At 40.5% G+C, this 16,613-nt stretch overlaps 1 protein-coding gene across 1 annotated transcript in view; it reads left to right on the top strand.

Moving 5' to 3' along the window:
• The first annotated feature begins 750 nt into the window (after positions 1-750).
• The window catches only part of TMEM132E (transmembrane protein 132E), a 741,227-nt gene continuing 725,364 nt past the window's right edge, over positions 751-16,613 (top strand). Inside the window, exon 1 of the mRNA XM_073615123.1 lies at positions 751-2,178. Within this exon, the coding sequence (XP_073471224.1) occupies positions 2,067-2,178 (112 nt within the window). The 5' untranslated portion in view covers positions 751-2,066. The remainder of the gene's footprint in view (positions 2,179-16,613) is intronic.

Here is a 16,613-nt window from a genome sequence, read left to right as displayed (position 1 = left end):
AAGTGCACTTGGAAGTGCAGTCGCTGTAGATCCGAGGGGGACATGCAAGGAAAGTAAAAAAACAGCATTTTAGCTTGCACATGATTGGATGCTAAATGCGACTGCACTTCCAAGTGCACTTTCAGTGCAATTTCAAGTACACTTTGCACTTGTAGTGCAAAGTGGATTTGCCTTTCATAAATAACCCCCATAGTATTTGAACTTGTAGTCGTGCAAATGCTCAAATAACTGAAACCTTTTTCGTGCGTTGTGGTGCAATTTGAGCCCATACAAAATTGCATGTGATTTTTACAGGAATGCAGCGTAGTGCTTCATTTTTTCACAGCTCCCTGAATGGTGCAGTATGTCATGATATGGCAGCGCAACGCATCACACTTCAAATAAAGTTAAAACAAACAAGAAAAAAAGTAAGTAACTGAAATGCATAGTATACATTTCCCTAGATGAGCTCACACTGAGCTTACCCTCGTGGTAAAACACCAAGTTTTATCGTGCTGGATAGTGTGAACCAGGCATCAAAGTGCATACATGCTGCATTTTTTTGCAATGCATTGCAACTGTAAACAATTATTTTCTATGCGTGTCAAGGCAGGTCAATGGACATGGTGTGAACAAGCCCTAAAAGTGACCAGCCCTTAGCACAGTCCTTAGGGTGCAAGTGATATGCAGCAAACACAGTGGCTGGCGGGGACAATCAAAGAGCATGCACATCTAAAGGGATGCCTGAGATGCCTTCTTTCATATAACACAGGAGCTCCTGACTCCTCCAAGTCATTGAGCAGCTAGCAGCGCTGGAGACAGGAGGAGGTAACCAACAGCAGCAGGGAAGCTGAGTTCTTCTTCTCCCTCCCCATCACATCCTGTCCTCTTCTTCACCCTGTGCTAGCTTCAGGCGTCTCTGATAAAAAAATCATGGAAAGTCCTGTTTTTTTCCCCATTTTCTTCTGTGGCTTTGTCATTCACTATTGAGCATCTTTGCTCTCTCTTTAGTTAAGAGTCCTGTCTCACCAGCTCAGTCTGTGGCACAAGTGCATAGAGAGATCAAGCTCTCAGGCAAGGTTGGGGTCGTTGTGCACTGGGCTGATCGAATCCTAATCTGGAGTCGGGAAGGACGGCTGGTCGGAGCGATAATGCCTCTCTTCGCAAACGCCTGCAGGTTGTTACTAAGGCTGTGAGCAAAACTTGGGCAGCACGGGTTAAACTCATCGAGGAAGAGCATAGGGTGCCTAGCGATGAGCAGAGTCTTATGGTGTGGATGATATTGGTCCTGGTTGGATTTGGATAATTGTTGTTTCCCGTGAACATTGCAGACTGTATAAACTACGTGCCTTGGGAACTAAGCTACTTTTGCCCTGGTCAGGATTTGTCAGCAGCCTACAGGGGTCGTCGGTTATGCCTCCTGTCAGATGCTGTCTGGATTAACTAAGAATCTAACAGAAAGGAATGCACAACCTATAACTTTTTTTTTCTATCTAAACTTTAAATAGCTGCCTTTGACTCAGCTCAATAAACCGCTTATGGATTTGGGAAATTTTAGTGGCTACATCCATTCTGCTTTTATGAGCAGATCTTTGCTTCGAGGATTATTACAAAATGAATGCTAACTGTGCCTCTGCACTTCATTAACAGGTTGATGCAGTGGTTCAATCTCCGCTGGCCAGTTTCTCGCATGCCCGGCCCCAGCGTAGCATCCGGCTCGGTCATGTGATTGTTAACAGCGCTAAGTGGAGCGCTAAGTGGAGCGCAAAAAAAAAAAAAACACTGCTATAGTATTCCTGCTGCATTTATTTTTTATAAAAAGGCAACATGCCAAAATTTGAGTGATTACAAGTGAAGAAGAAGGAGCTATGAAATGTAATGTCAGTGCTGATGCCTTGCATCCCATAGGTATTTTGCATACTGAACAATATGCATAGAGTAGCTTGTGTGTCAAATTGTTGGTGAATGTAATCTAGTGGAAAGGAGAATACAAAGAATACTGTTGCAGCTGAACTACAACACAAGCTTGCCATAGGAGCTGGACACTGCTTTTTTGGCTCCTGAGACTAAGGTGCCAGATTCTCACTATGACTGCCAAGAGAAGGTGCCCAGGGCTGTTGTGGAGCTTCACACACTACCATGGCCACTATGACAACTGCTACATCTACTGTTGCCTTCTGATTCTCATCACTGCCAGGGGTAAGTCATATCCAACAGCCAACAGACACTCTTCCCAACCTACGTCTGGCATGGGACTGTAGAAGGTCTATGAATCACATGTTGATTAGAAGCTTTAAATTGATGCATCTAGAATGAAGTATCCTAGAGTCCTTTCCGTTTAAATTCAGCACACTCCCTGTATGGGTACCACCAGAGGTGTGGTTGGGTTTTGTTGGTGCTTTGTAATTCTATTAAATGATGAGGTTCTTAAAGCAGGGCGCCCAGATCTCCCACTTTCTGTCATATATGTATTCATGGTTGGTTATATGTCCTCACTGTATGTGTCTGCTGGCCCAACTTGCAACTGGTTGTGAAATAATGTTTTATAGAATCCGCAGAATTATTACTCATAGATCATCAGGCTGGATGGAGGATGCTCCTGCCTCTTTCATGAGCAGTTCATTTCTTACAAATGTCATAAATGAAGCTTTTTCTGCTAAAAGTGTGACATATTCTGCTTGGTCCTCAAAAAAAAAAAAAAAAACATAAAAAACGCTGGGCACTTTGCTCTGACACGAAGGATGTGTATTGTGAGATGTCACATACATGCTGTTCTTTGGGTAAATGTGGCCCCCCTGTGGATCTCCTTTAACTCTTTTGTGCAGAGGCTTAAAAAAAAAAAAAAAAAAAAAAGAATGACAACATCATGGGACATATTGTGGCGATGCAGATACTAATTAAATAGAAATTCAGTGGATGTGTCTCAGCATAGGGATTTGTGCACTGTTGAGCTTTGTCTCTTTGCATTCCCAGTGCCTGCTAATGTTATTTAAAGAAGCGAAGCGTGTGTAGCATTGCATACTAATAGAAAAGTAAAGAGTTAATGCGATTACAAGGTCCATTTGTTGCATGATTGAAATGCAAAATGCAATACAGCTGGAAGAGTAGGGCAAACAGTTAGAGGGACACTGAAATGTAGAATGCATGTATTTTTTCATATACGTGTATTACCATGCTGATTGATGATTAGTAAGAAAAACACATACAGACTACAAAAAAATAAAACACCCTATTAACATTTTTATGTATTGTGTATTTAATGCTAAGAGGTGTGCAGAGGGATGCAGGACAACCAATTAGAAATCAGCTTTAGCATCCTATTGTGGACAAATCATGAGAGCTGATTTCTGATTGGTTAATGGTTTACTGCATACTGTTTTTGCACTTAATAAGTCAAATTGTTTTGTGACAAATATTGTCCATCTTTAGCTATAGGACCCCTCAACTCATTGCTTTTTGTAACAGGAAAGTGTGACCTATTCTAAGTTGGAGAGCCTCAGCATAGACATGAATAGGAATCACTTTCCCTGTCACACAAGCTTGGGTGGCAATCATTGCATGTGGCGTTTTTGGAACTTGATTGCCCTTCTCTATGCTCTTGTCACAAAGAGTGATCCCCATTCATGTCTATTGCTGAGCTAATGCAGCTCAGCAGATGGGAAGAATTGTGCCTTTTCTATTAACAAAAGCCCTGTGTGTAGAACCACCTATGTGATATCACCCTTAAAAATATATGTCTGCTTTAATCCAAGTCAGATAAGGTGAAGCTGTCTTGGCTTTTTTGCTTTGATTTTACATTCCCCAGCTGAAATCCTATCATGTTTGAATTTTTACTAGAATGTAATTTTATTACACCAATGCCTGTTGCAGAATGTGTTCCTTTTAGCACAATCTGTTTGTGCTATGTCATCTGGCTGTTTATTTTACTTGGAAAATGTAAATGACTTCTCAAAATGACAGTGTATTTGTCGTTCTGTGCTAAATCCACTTGGACGTACATGGTCAGGGAGGACACTGGCTCTCTAGGGAGAGGCATGGGTATTGAGTTATGTATATGATAAAGAGCATGGACATGATCGGCTGTCATTTCTGCTGATAAGACAAAAATACAATAAAAAGGCTAACACGTAGGTAGTATTTGTCCTCTGGCAATCTTTATACACTATGCTTTTATTACGCCTGTATGTGAGTTAGGTGTATCTCTCTCGTTAAATCTCTCCTGCTATTTTCATCCATTTTTGCACACAGCAGAACCAAATTTTGCATGGTGAACAATTACGCTATAAGTATATATTTGTGTTTTGGGAGAAGAATACATAATATACATGCAGTTAGTGCTTGTGGTGGGAGTTAAATCCAGTAACACTGTGCCATAACCTCACACCCAGTGTTTACCACCAAATGTATCCATAGGCTTAAAATTCTGCACAACTCTTCTGCGAAACGATCAAGCTATAGACCTAAGCTAGCATGGATGTTTATACCTTGTGCAGACACCTCCAGCACTGGCATTATCTCAGGGAAACATTAGAGACAGTCAAGGATAGTGCACTCAAGGGGGATTGATTGTTCTCTTTGGTAGTTGTTTCCTGACTAGACCATTGGATTAGGCAACAATTATCTTCTGTCTATAGCAGTGTTTCCTAACGGTACGCCTCAAGAAGCCTCAAGTAGCCCCAACAGACCATGTTTTGGGAATTTCCCTCAGATATAATAGTTGGCATAAATACCATGACATTGACATTCACTGGCATTCATTTAAAGCAGCAACCTTTTTTCAGTCAAGGCACCCTTTAAAATTTTTCACAGTCTCGAGGCACCCCATTCTAAAATGTAAAAAACTAAACCAATAGTTTTACACAATGTAGCAACATCTACACACGTAGGACACCTAACGTTAAAGATGATTTATTCTTCAAAAGCAAGTACAACTTTGCACACTGGTAATGCTCCATTATTTCTCTTCTCCTTCAGTTTCTCTTGCTCACTTAGTTAGTGTGACCCCAGTGCTGACAGAAAGGAGCAGGAGAGGATGCTATGCAGGCATCTGATATCTTCCTTATCAACTTATGAAATCATTGGTTGTTAGGATGCTGGCAACTGGAAGTTTGTAATGGTGCACAATGAAAACATGTGGCTTAGTGTAACTAAAAGACAGGGTTCATCCACTTGCTGGATTGTATACCATTTTTGGGCAGTTTTAGGGCATTTTACCTAAGGCTCCCCTAAAGAAACCTGAAGGCACCCTGGTTGCTAAAGGCTGATTTAAAGCACCTGTGCAATGTGAAGGAAAGCCTGAGAACATGACCTGATGAGAATTCTTTTGCACTGAGGTTGGAAATCTCTGGTCTACAGATATTTTAAAGGTGGCCATAAATAATGGATGAACTGACACCTTTCCATATTTGAACATGCTGACATCTTACCATACTCAAACCTGCTACAATCTTTTATGAGGCTGGACGAAATACTTCATATCTGCACAGTCAACGTTTTATTCTTATCTTTTAGAAGGATGAGTGCCTCATGCACAGAGATTTTCCAGTATGCTGAGAATGTGTGGTGCTCTTGGAATTAATAATCTACTGTCTTAATTAATTCACTTGGGATAGTTTGTGTGATAAACCTAAGTTAATTGACAAATATGCATTATTACAAATTAAAGTGGAAGTAACCCCCCCTATTGTTTTCAGCCAAGGAAACTGACATCTTTGCCTCTGTTTAATCTACAACTGCAATGATGCTGCACATGTGATCATTGGATGGTTTGACAATTTGGTTGAGTTCACAACCAATGAGAGTGTTACATTCCCTGCACGTGCCAGAAATGTAACTTTTTTTATAAACGGTTAAATGGATGGGTTTACTTTAAGTTAAAGTGATACTAAAGCTGAAAACATTTTTTACCTTAATTCATTCCTTTCATTAAGGTAAAAAAATGTTTTCTAATTCTCTGCTCTGACAGCTCAGGTCAGAGCCGATATTAATATAGCGTTCTCCCCTGCTGTTTTATTGTGTTCTGACAGGGAATGGTCCCCCCGCCAAAACACTCCAGTTAGCCCTATCAGGCAATGGCCAGTCGGCAGACCTTTTTCAGTCATGCCCCCTCAACAGAAGCTGGCCCAGCTGCAGTAAACATGGGCTGAATGTCAGATGGTTACTATTGAACCAGCCGATGCCGCATGCCGCATGACATTCGGCCCGTGTGTACGGGGATTAAGGGCTGTCAAACTAAACTAGTTGACTCAGTGATGGCAAGAAAGAATATTCTGTTAAAAGATTTTCCTACACATGTTCAAATGAAATTTTAGTTGTATAGCCAACTCCCATGCTCCCTCATCCCCCTGAAATTGAAAGCTGTTAAGTGAACCTGTTGCTTTTACTTACATGGGCAAGCACAGTATCACTTTAAGGACAATTGAGAAGTGAATGAAAGAAAATAGTGTGTGCTACTTAACTATGTCAAGTATAAACTATATTTAAAAAGTAAAATAGACCAAATATAAAAAAAATAGACCACATATTAAAAACCTTTAATGCCCCGTACACACGGTCGGATTTTCCGATGGAAAATGTCCGATTGGAGCGTGTTGTCGGAAATTCCGACCGTGTATGGGCTCCATCGGACATTTTCCATCGGATTTTCCGACACACAAAGTTGGAGAGCAGCAGATAAAATTTTCCGACAACAAAATCCGTTGTCGGAAATTCCGATCGTGTGTACACAAATCCGACGGACAAAGTGCCACGCATGCTCAGAATAAATAAAGAGATGAAAGCTATTGGCCATTGCCCCGTTTATAGTCCCGACGTACGAGTTTTTTATGTCACCGCGTTCAGAACGATCGGATTTTCCGACAACTTTGTGTGACCGTATGTATGCAAGACAAGTTTGAGCCAACATCCGCCGGAAAAAATCCTAGGATTTTGTTGTCGGAATGTCCGAACAAAGTCCGACCGTGTGTACGGGGCATCAGAATGCAAAGGTGAAAACCACCACTTTAAGTCAAAAATTAACTTTAGTTTCACTGCCCTCTTAGCAGCTTCTTAATATGAAATGTAATAAGAGCTCCCTGTTCCTTAGATCAATTTACCTTAACCTTTACAATTAGGGAGCAGCATGGAAGACCTGTGGCACTAAAGCTTTTGATTTTACAATAACTAAGCAAATGTCTAATTGTTGACATACAATTATAATTAAAAATCTGTGTTTTGCCCATCCAAGACAAGTAACAAATTTGCTTTAATCACCCTCACCGCCTCAAAATAAATTTTTCTTTTGCTCTCCTTCTTTTGCATTTGGCGCTTCTGAGATTGTTAGTTTATCTAAAAATAAAAAAATGTGTACAGTCCTTGGAAAGTATTCCAAGATTCCAAAGTAATCAAATTAAAAATACCTATATCTGTACACCGCAGAGTGAAGCCTCCCACAAACACTTCTGAAATTTTTCACAGCTCCATTCTGTCCCCTCTCTATGATGGACCAGCCGTTATGATGAGTGCCCCCTAGTGGTAAAGGAACCAGCATTGTCCTTTTGAGCCTTGCACACAGATGACCTTGGCAGGTTCAACACTCTTTTTCCCGTTGCAGCCACTAAGCTCAACTACTCAGTAAAGGGCATAATGCACATGTGTGTGGCTCAGAAGAAGGTACTCCCTTCTTGGGTGATCACCCTAACAACTGATCCATCAGAGGACAGGATGGAGCTGTAAAAATATCAGAAATGTATGGGGCAGGCTCCACTGCATGCATGAATTGCCTCCTGGTATATAAGGACCCTAAATATGATGATATAATAGTGTCCATGAACTGCATAAAGTGTTTTTAAGGTGAACTAACCTTTTAAGGAAATGGATAGTATTTCCAGGTATGAAGGTGCATATGACTCACCTCATGTGGTCGGGCTGGGCCAATCAGTGATGTCGCGGAGGGAGTAAATAGCCCTGTGTAAAATATGGCTTCCCAGATTCGTAACTCACATAGGACTTTCCTTTTGCTTCCTGTGGCTGAACAGAACAAAAGGGAAGTGAAAGGAAGGTATGATTATGGGGTGGCTAGGTTAAGGTGAACTTACTAAGAGTAACTTCACTTGTGTTGAGAAAAAAAATCCCCTCTGGGTGATCAGTGTATATTTTAAGGATTTTAGTAAACTTTGTTGCAGAGTCCTTCCTGTTTCTTCTCTGAAGATAAAGCTGTTTTAGGTAGAGTGAATCTGAATAGGAGTAACTTTTTTCATTATTTATTAGCTAATGCACTTGCAGTGTTCTACTGAGGAAAGTTGCAGTGTTGGCATACCCTTAGAAGTAGTCAACCATTTGGGAGTATCTCAGCAAAAATGAAATTTTTGTTTCAGAGGATGCCTAAAATCTGACTGTATTTTAGTGCAGGCTTTTGGATAAATCAATGAGCCAATCACACCCACACACCAGTGGTGTAAGGAACGCCTCCAGGTTGGCATATTTGCAGTGAATTTGAAAGAAAATTACAGCGCTGCAGATTGAAAAGGAAAGACAATTTTTAATAACATTCATTAACAATATGGCTTGTGTAGCAGTTGCATATGCTATATTACTTTTAATTTGCTTTTTTTCCCCTCAAAAAATAGGTTAACTTTTAATTTTCCTTGTGTAAGCAAAGCACAGGTTTACTTTACAACATCTACATGTGCTATGATAAAAATGGGGATGGCAGATGTGCAAATGACAGCACTATAACTGCAAAGGGCTAGGTCATCTTTACATGCTCAATATTGACCAGTAATGTGACTAAACATAAAGTCCCAGGAAATAATGGACATGGATGTAGGTTGGAACATGAGATCCATTCTGGTCCTCATAAATAAGGGAATAATAATTTTGTGTGCACTACTGATTCCAATTACACAATTCCCTTTAGATTTACCTACAATTATGAAGCGTGAGGGCCTACCTGATAGGATATAAATTGATTTTGTCGTATGGCCAGATTTTGCTGAGAAACAGCATGTTGACAAGAGAAATCTGTGAAAATGTTTCCAAGTTCAAAAGAGATCTTTATTAGCTATGAATTACAAAGCTACTAGGAATAAAATAGAACATATAAAAAATCCTTTGTGATTTGGTTATCTATTGTTCACTATAATTACATGATGAGTTGAATATCTGCTTTAGTTAATGTGTAGCTCAATGAGCCCATTAAATGTCTGTCAATCAATACCTGTGATTTCTGGAGCAACAGACATAACTGGCTTTGTATAAAGCATACCAGGCCGAAAACCTTATTGCCACTGAGGGTGCTATTATTCAATGTGGGCCTTCTTATTCAGTAACACCCCTCCTACCCTATAGTCAACTATAAAGTAGTGTGCCCCATACACATTCACTCTTGCAAGAGACTGTCAAAGTAGATTTCTTCACTTCTTTGTTATAGAAAACTAGAAGGCAATATGCACATCCACCTGTATTTAAATATTTAAACATTTATTGTCTAAAAACCTGAAAAACAAATCTAATTATTTAGATTTTTTTTAAACTAGATTTTACTAGATATTACTTTTGGATTGCATATCAATATAATATACAATAAATAATAATACTTAATAACTATAATTAATGGTGATGATGATAATAATAATAATAATAATAATAATAATAATAATAATAATCATGTATAGTGATAATAATGTATAATATAATCATATATTTTATAATAACATAAAAATAATAATAATATAATATACAATATAAAATAATATAGGTGGCATTACTATACTATCTTGGAAAATAAATTTATTGTTGTAGTTGATCTGTTTTGATGGTGAAATTTGTTCTGCCTCAAAAGAGACCTCTGTATAAAGTATAGAGTTTGACCTCTCCTAAAAATGCTAGGTGTCTACATGTCAAGTTGAATCAATGGTTTCCCTACTCTTCAGGTCACTGACCCAGAACAAGAACATTATTAGTTGTGACTTTTTAATCTGCACACTTGCTCTGGGTCATCGGCTCAGACATATTGAAGCCAATAGATGAATACGACAGCCAGGGAATGATCATTTTTAGAAGGAGGTCAACTATGATAGCCTTGGTTTCTTTAAAATAGCACCAGTCTGCTTGTTGCAATAACACCACTGTCCAATAGGGAGCATCCATGAGCTGTTTGAGAGTGCCCAGGAGCAAATATATCAAATACTCATGTTGTGCAGTTGCTGTTAGATCTGCGTGCAAGAATTAAGTTAAGCATTGACACAGAGTTTATTAACACATAGTATGTTGTCGAGGCAGACTTAAAAAGTAACAATGAGCAGTAATTAAAATAAGAAAATAACCTACAGACTGGATGCTGTGGGCTATTCTTTTCAGAATGGTAAATGTCAGGGTTTTTTTTAATGATATTTTATATGAAACTTTATGATATTACATTTTGACTAGTTGCAGTGATAATTTAACCAGTTCAGTTCCAGAACTTCTTCACTTCTGCAAATACAGTTTTTGTTCTAGAGATGTGTTGGATTTCACCCTATAACTTTTTTTGGAAGCCATATATGTACATATGTAAAAAACTAAGTGTAAAAACACGGCCTAAATACACTGCTCAGCGCCAAATTACTTCACAGTTCCCAAGTCAGCTAAATGATAATCAAACATAAAAAAATCCCTTAATCACTTCTCAGCAATCAAGCGGATAAAAGACACTCAACATTAAAGCTGCTGTTATAGATTAATAAAATTGCAAGAAGAAACAGAAGAAAGTTCAGTCCAATTGCTGCATCAGTCTCATGTTATAACAGTGTATATATATCTATATTAATTTTCATTTGCAATATTTTCCATGACTATTGCATATGTACCCTAAACTGTAACTGACAAAGTGACAAACTCACAAACACTTTTGACCACAAGGATAACATGTATGAAATTATTAAGCTCAAAGTCAGAATTTGCTATTTAATTCAGGAAAGATGTCTTCCCTTTTGACGTTAACTACAATCTGAGGCATGCAAGATACATAATTTGTAAAGTATATTAGTGTAACAGTAAAGCTGAAATCCAGGCAGAGATGAAAATAAAATCAATGTAGTTATAACATATTTTACATGCAACTTATATAAATATCTGAGCTTGACCTGATTTAATTTCCTGTAGAGCAGCACTTAGACTGGGAGAGGGAAGAAGAGGCACTTGCAGCCAATCAGATGTCCTGCATTTACATGTGGTGACATAGCACATGCTGACTGGTGGTGGTAGCCTTCTGCTATTTCCTAACTGTCCAAGCACAGGCTGGGGGCAGGGAGGTGATCAAAAGGGCTGCTTAACTGCAGGAAAGGCAAGTGAGGTCACCAGACTGGCTGTGCTGTCTGGCAGAGCTGTATAAATCTCAGGACTAGGTGGGTTAAAATACAAATCATTTTGCAGAATACCTGTCTCCCATATACATATTTTAGCTGCCAATGTAATCTTTTTCCTGGATTTCAGCTTTAAGATACAATTGATTTAGAGCAGTGGCTACTGAAGCAGAAAGAAAAACTGACATCATGTTTTTGATAAAATGTTTCTTTTTGCTACAATACAGAAGCATTGTGGTTACATTAAGCTTCAGAGTGCTTGGCCAGAGCTTTAGCTCATCCTTAGACTGGTCCTATGCCTTTTTGAGGAACAAAGCCAAGTCTCATAGCCAATCACTATCTATTTTGATATTAAATAGAAAGTAAGTGGTATTATGATCGTATCTGTAAGTTCAGAGGTCGGCAACTGCTGGCACATGCCCAGGTGGGCACACAATGCCTTTTTCAATAGCGCCTGCTGCCATTGTGTGTCTCCTCTCCTGAACTGAGGTCACTTCCTCCTGTCTGATGGCAAAACAGCAACCTCTAGTGGTGGCTGTGACTAGGGGTAACCATACATCTTACAATCTGACCATACAATCTTTGTATAATCAACTTTAGATCTACCAAAACTATGTAATGACATAATGACAGCCTACATAAACTATCCACTCAATTTATATCCAATCAGGCAGGCTCTTGCACTACATACTGCTAAGTAGATCTAAGGGGATTGTACAATTTAATTTAATGTGTGTGTGGTAAGCTTAAGCGCTTGGTGTCATTTTGGCATAAAGGAAGCAGCCAGACAGCTGTAGAAGTGCGAAAGCCACATAGCGAGGAGTCTTTTTTGAAGGTTGGGGATGACAAAAAGAAGGAAGATAGTTGTTGCTAGTTTTCTACAAGTTATCCAGCCTGAGCTAGAATAATTACTACCGTTTTGGGATTGATTTGAGGTCTGAAGGTGCAGGCATTAGGGCTGATATGAGGGCTGAGGTTCATGCATTGGGTCTGATCCAAGGGCTGAGGTTTATGCATTGGGGCTGATCCGAGGGCTGAGGTTTATGCATTGGGGCTGATCCGAGGGCTGAGGTTTATGCATTGGGGCTGATCCGAGGGCTGAGGTTTATGCATTGGGGCTGATCCGAGGGCTGAGGCTTATGCATTAGGGCTGATCCGAGAGCTGAGGTTTATGCATTGGGGCTGATCCGAGGGCTGAGGTTTATGCATTGGGGCTGATCCGAGGGCTGAGGTTTATGTATTGGGGCTGATCTGAGGGCTGAGGTTTATGCATTGGGGCTGATCCGAGGGCTGAGGTTTATGCATTCGGGCTGATCTGAGGGCTGAGGTTTATGCATTGGGGCTGATCCGAGGGCTGAGGTTTATGCATTGGGGCTGATCCGAGGGCTGAGGTTTATGCATTAGGGCTGATCCGAGAGCTGAGGTTTATGCATTGGGGCTGATCCGAGGGCTGAGGTTTATGCATTGGGGCTGATCCGAGGGCTGAGGTTTATGCATTGGGGCTGATCTGAGGGCTGAGGTTTATGCATTAGGGCTGATCCGAGGGCTGAGGTTTATGCATTGGGGCTGATCCGAGGGCTGAGGTTTATGCATTCGGGCTGATCTGAGGGCTGAGGTTTATGCACTGGGGCTGATCCGAGGGCTGAGGTTTATGCATTGGGGCTGATCCGAGGGCTGAGGTTTATGCATTCGGGCTCATCCTGAGGGCTGAGGTTTATGCATGGGGGCTGATCTGAGAGCTGAGGTTTATGCATTGGGTCTGATCTGAGGGCTGAGGATCATTTATTGGGGCTGATCTGAGGGCTGAGGTTTATGCATTGGGGCTGATCCGAGGGCTGAGGTTTATGCATTCGGGCTCATCCTGAGGGCTGAGGTTTATGCATTCGGGCTGATCTGAGAGCTGAGGTTTATGCATTGGGTCTGATCTGAGGGCTGAGGATCATTTATTGGGGCTGATCTGGGGGCTGAGGTTTATGCATTGGGGCTGATCCGAGGGCTGAGGTTTATGCATTGGGTCTGATCTGAGGGCTGAGGTTTATGCATTGGGGCTGATCTGAGGGCTACAGTTCATGCATTTGGGGCTGAGCTGAGGGCTATAGTTCATGCATTGGGGCTGATTTGAGGGCTACAGTTCATGCATTGGGGCTGATTTGAGGGCTATGGTTCATATATCGGGACTGATCTGAGGGCTGAGGTTTGTGTATTGGGGCTGATCTGAGTGCTGCATTTCATGTATGCATTGGGGCTGATCTGAGGGCTAAAGTCCATGCATTAGAGCTGATGTGAGGGCTGAAGTTCATGCATTGGGGTGGATACGAGGTAATTGGGTCTCATCCAAGATCTGAAGATATAGGAATAGAGGCCACTCTGAGGTCTTAATAGGAACATGTTATGTGTGTGCAGCAGCTAATAAAATAATTATTATTGAGCTTAGCTTGTCATTAGCTGTACAACGATGAGTGCAAAAATTGAAGACAAAAATTGTGACTACAGCACCCTATTGTTCTTGATTGATACTGTGGAAAAAGTTTACGGCAAACGTTCCATCATCATTATATTACATTCTGAGCAGTTAGAATTTGCTAAAATGTATTTGACAAATCTGTCCATTTGTTCCAGTTTTTGAACATTTTCAAAGACTTCGAGTTCACAGAATTGGCAACATGGGTGATTTGGAGATCATGGTATCGATATGGCATGGCCAATAATTGCCCCCACCCCTTTGTTCCTTATCAAAGACCATGGAATGAATAGAATGAGCCTGCCTTCCTCTGCAGGTTGCGGAGATCTTTATTTATCATCTATCATTTATCACTATTGCATGTCCCTTTGGCATGTGTAGTACAAAATAGTAGAGATGAGAATTAGGTTAAAGCTGAACTCTAGAAAAATATAACAAAAAATGTAGCTATGTACTGTATAGATTAATAAATGATTAATTACCCTCTATATAGCAGTTCCCGTACTGGAAGAGGGAGAAGAAACACAATGAGCAAAGCTCTACTCGTGTTCTAGCAAGAAACATGCCAATAGGTGCAGAGAACAAGGGGGTAGAGAGATTAGCTTATCAGTCTGCTGCTACTCTGTTCTCTGTAATCAGCTAAGGGAGGGAAAAGACCTATACGTGTTACTAACCTGCAGCAGAGAAAAAACTGCCAGACAGGGTGGAGGTATTGGGTAGAGGTAAATAAATCTCCAAACTGGATAGATACTTTGATAGGTAAAACATCTCCATTATACAGTGCCTTGAAAAAGTATGCATACCCCTTGAATGTTTCCACATTTTGTCATGTTACCACCGAAAACGATTTTATTGGGATGTTATGTGATAGATGAACACAAAGTGGCACATAACTGTGAAGTGGAAGGAAAATTATAAATGGTTTTCAATTTTTTTTTACAAATAAATATGTGAAAAGTGTGGCGTGCATTTGTATTCAGTCCCCTTTACTCTGATACCCCTAACTAAAATCTAGTTGAACCAATTGCCTTCAGAAGTCACCTAATTAGTAAATAGAGTCCACCGGTGTGTAATTTAACCTCATTATAAATACGGCTGTTCTGTGAAGCCCTCAGAGGTTTGTTAGAGAACCTTAGTTAACAAACAGCATCATGAATGCCAAGGATCACACCAAACAGGTCAGAGATAAAGTTGTGGAGAAGTTTAAAGTAGGGTTAGGTTATAAAAAATATCCCAAGCTTTGAAAATCTCACAGAGCACTGTTCAATCCATCACCCGAAAATGGATAGAGTATGACACAACTGCAATCCTACCAAGACATGGCCATCCACCTAAACTGACAGGCTGGGCAAGGAGAGCATTAATCAGAGAAGCAGTCAAGAGGTCCATGGTAACTCTGGAGGAGCTGCAGAGATCCACAGCTCAGGTGGGAGAATCTGTCCACAGGACAACTATTAGTCATGCACTCCACAAATCTGGCCTTCATGGAAGAGTGGCAAGAAAAAAACCATTGTTGAAAGAAAGCCATATGAAGTCCCATTTGCAGTTTGTGTGAAGCCATGTTGGGGACACAGCAAACATGTGGAAGAAGATGCTCTGGTCAGATGAGACCAAAATTTAGCTTTTTGGCCTAAAAGCAATGTGTGGCGGGAAACTAACACTGCACATCACCCTGAACACAACGTTCCCACCATGAAACATGGTGGTGGCAGCATCATGTTGTGAGGATGCTTTTCTTCAGCAGGGACAGGGAAGTTGGTCAGAGTTGATGGGAAATGGATGGAGCCAAATACATGGCAATCTTAGAAGAAAGCCTGTGAGGTGGAGGTTTACCTTCCAGCAGAACAACGACCCTAAACATACAGCCAGATACAGCCAAACATACATACCTGCCTGTGCTGCAGGGTAGAGATGTGTAAATCTGAGGACTGGATGGACAGAAAAACAAACCTTTGGCAGGTAAAAGGCACCAATAACTGTCATCAGTATGCAGATTTAGCTGTTTGTTTGGAGTAAAGTTTTAATCACTTGAGTGATAGTTTGTACATACTCCTTCATTACCTGGCCAGTTTTTAGTGCTGTGCTGTGTACTGACACATATATTCATATACCCAGAGGAATTTTTCTATTTATTTTTTGAGACAGATAGAGCTTTCTTTTAGTGGTATTTAATAACCACTGGTTTTGTAGTAGCAATTTAACTCCCCCCCTCCCCAAATCATTGATGATCAGTGGCATTTGCCCCCCCCCCCGCCCCATCATTGGTGGTCAGTAGCACTATAACCCCTTCCCAACCTGTATAAGTTATCCCATAATGATTGGAGGTCAGTGGAACCTTAAAACCCTTTCCTACCTGTAAATATTATCTCATAATCATTGGTAGTCAGTGGCATTTAACCTCCAACCAACAGCACCTTTCACTGCTGCTTTTCTCTTCCTACAGTCTCTTCTTTCCTGCAATCCTTCTCCAGAGGAGGAAGGGGAGGGCTGAATGTGTTTAAATATGGGCAGTATTTACATTCGCAATGGCTGTGGTTGGTTTACAGCCATCACAAAGCATAGAGCCACTCTGACTGGCTCTGTGCATTTTACCTGTGACTTGCAATGTCTACTGACAGCTTACTCTCAAGAATTTAAATAGTGCACTGGCCACCCATGTGTATTTTATGTATTGCCATTTATAAATGGTGCCCAGTTGCACTGGCCACTCATTTGTATTTTATGTATTGCCATTTATAAATGGCACTCCAGAAAATTGAATTTGCCAAACTTTTTTTTTTTTTTTAACAAAGGAATGGTATACATGTGGTTAAAGAGCAGAACTTTTGCAAAACAGTTGATGTGCTAAAACC

Source organism: Aquarana catesbeiana, linkage group LG02 (assembly GCF_042186555.1).
Source record: "Aquarana catesbeiana isolate 2022-GZ linkage group LG02, ASM4218655v1, whole genome shotgun sequence".
In the NCBI taxonomy this organism is placed as follows: domain Eukaryota; kingdom Metazoa; phylum Chordata; class Amphibia; order Anura; family Ranidae; genus Aquarana; species Aquarana catesbeiana.
The sequence above is the reverse complement of the archived record's forward strand: the minus strand, read 5'-3'. Positions and strand labels throughout refer to the sequence as shown.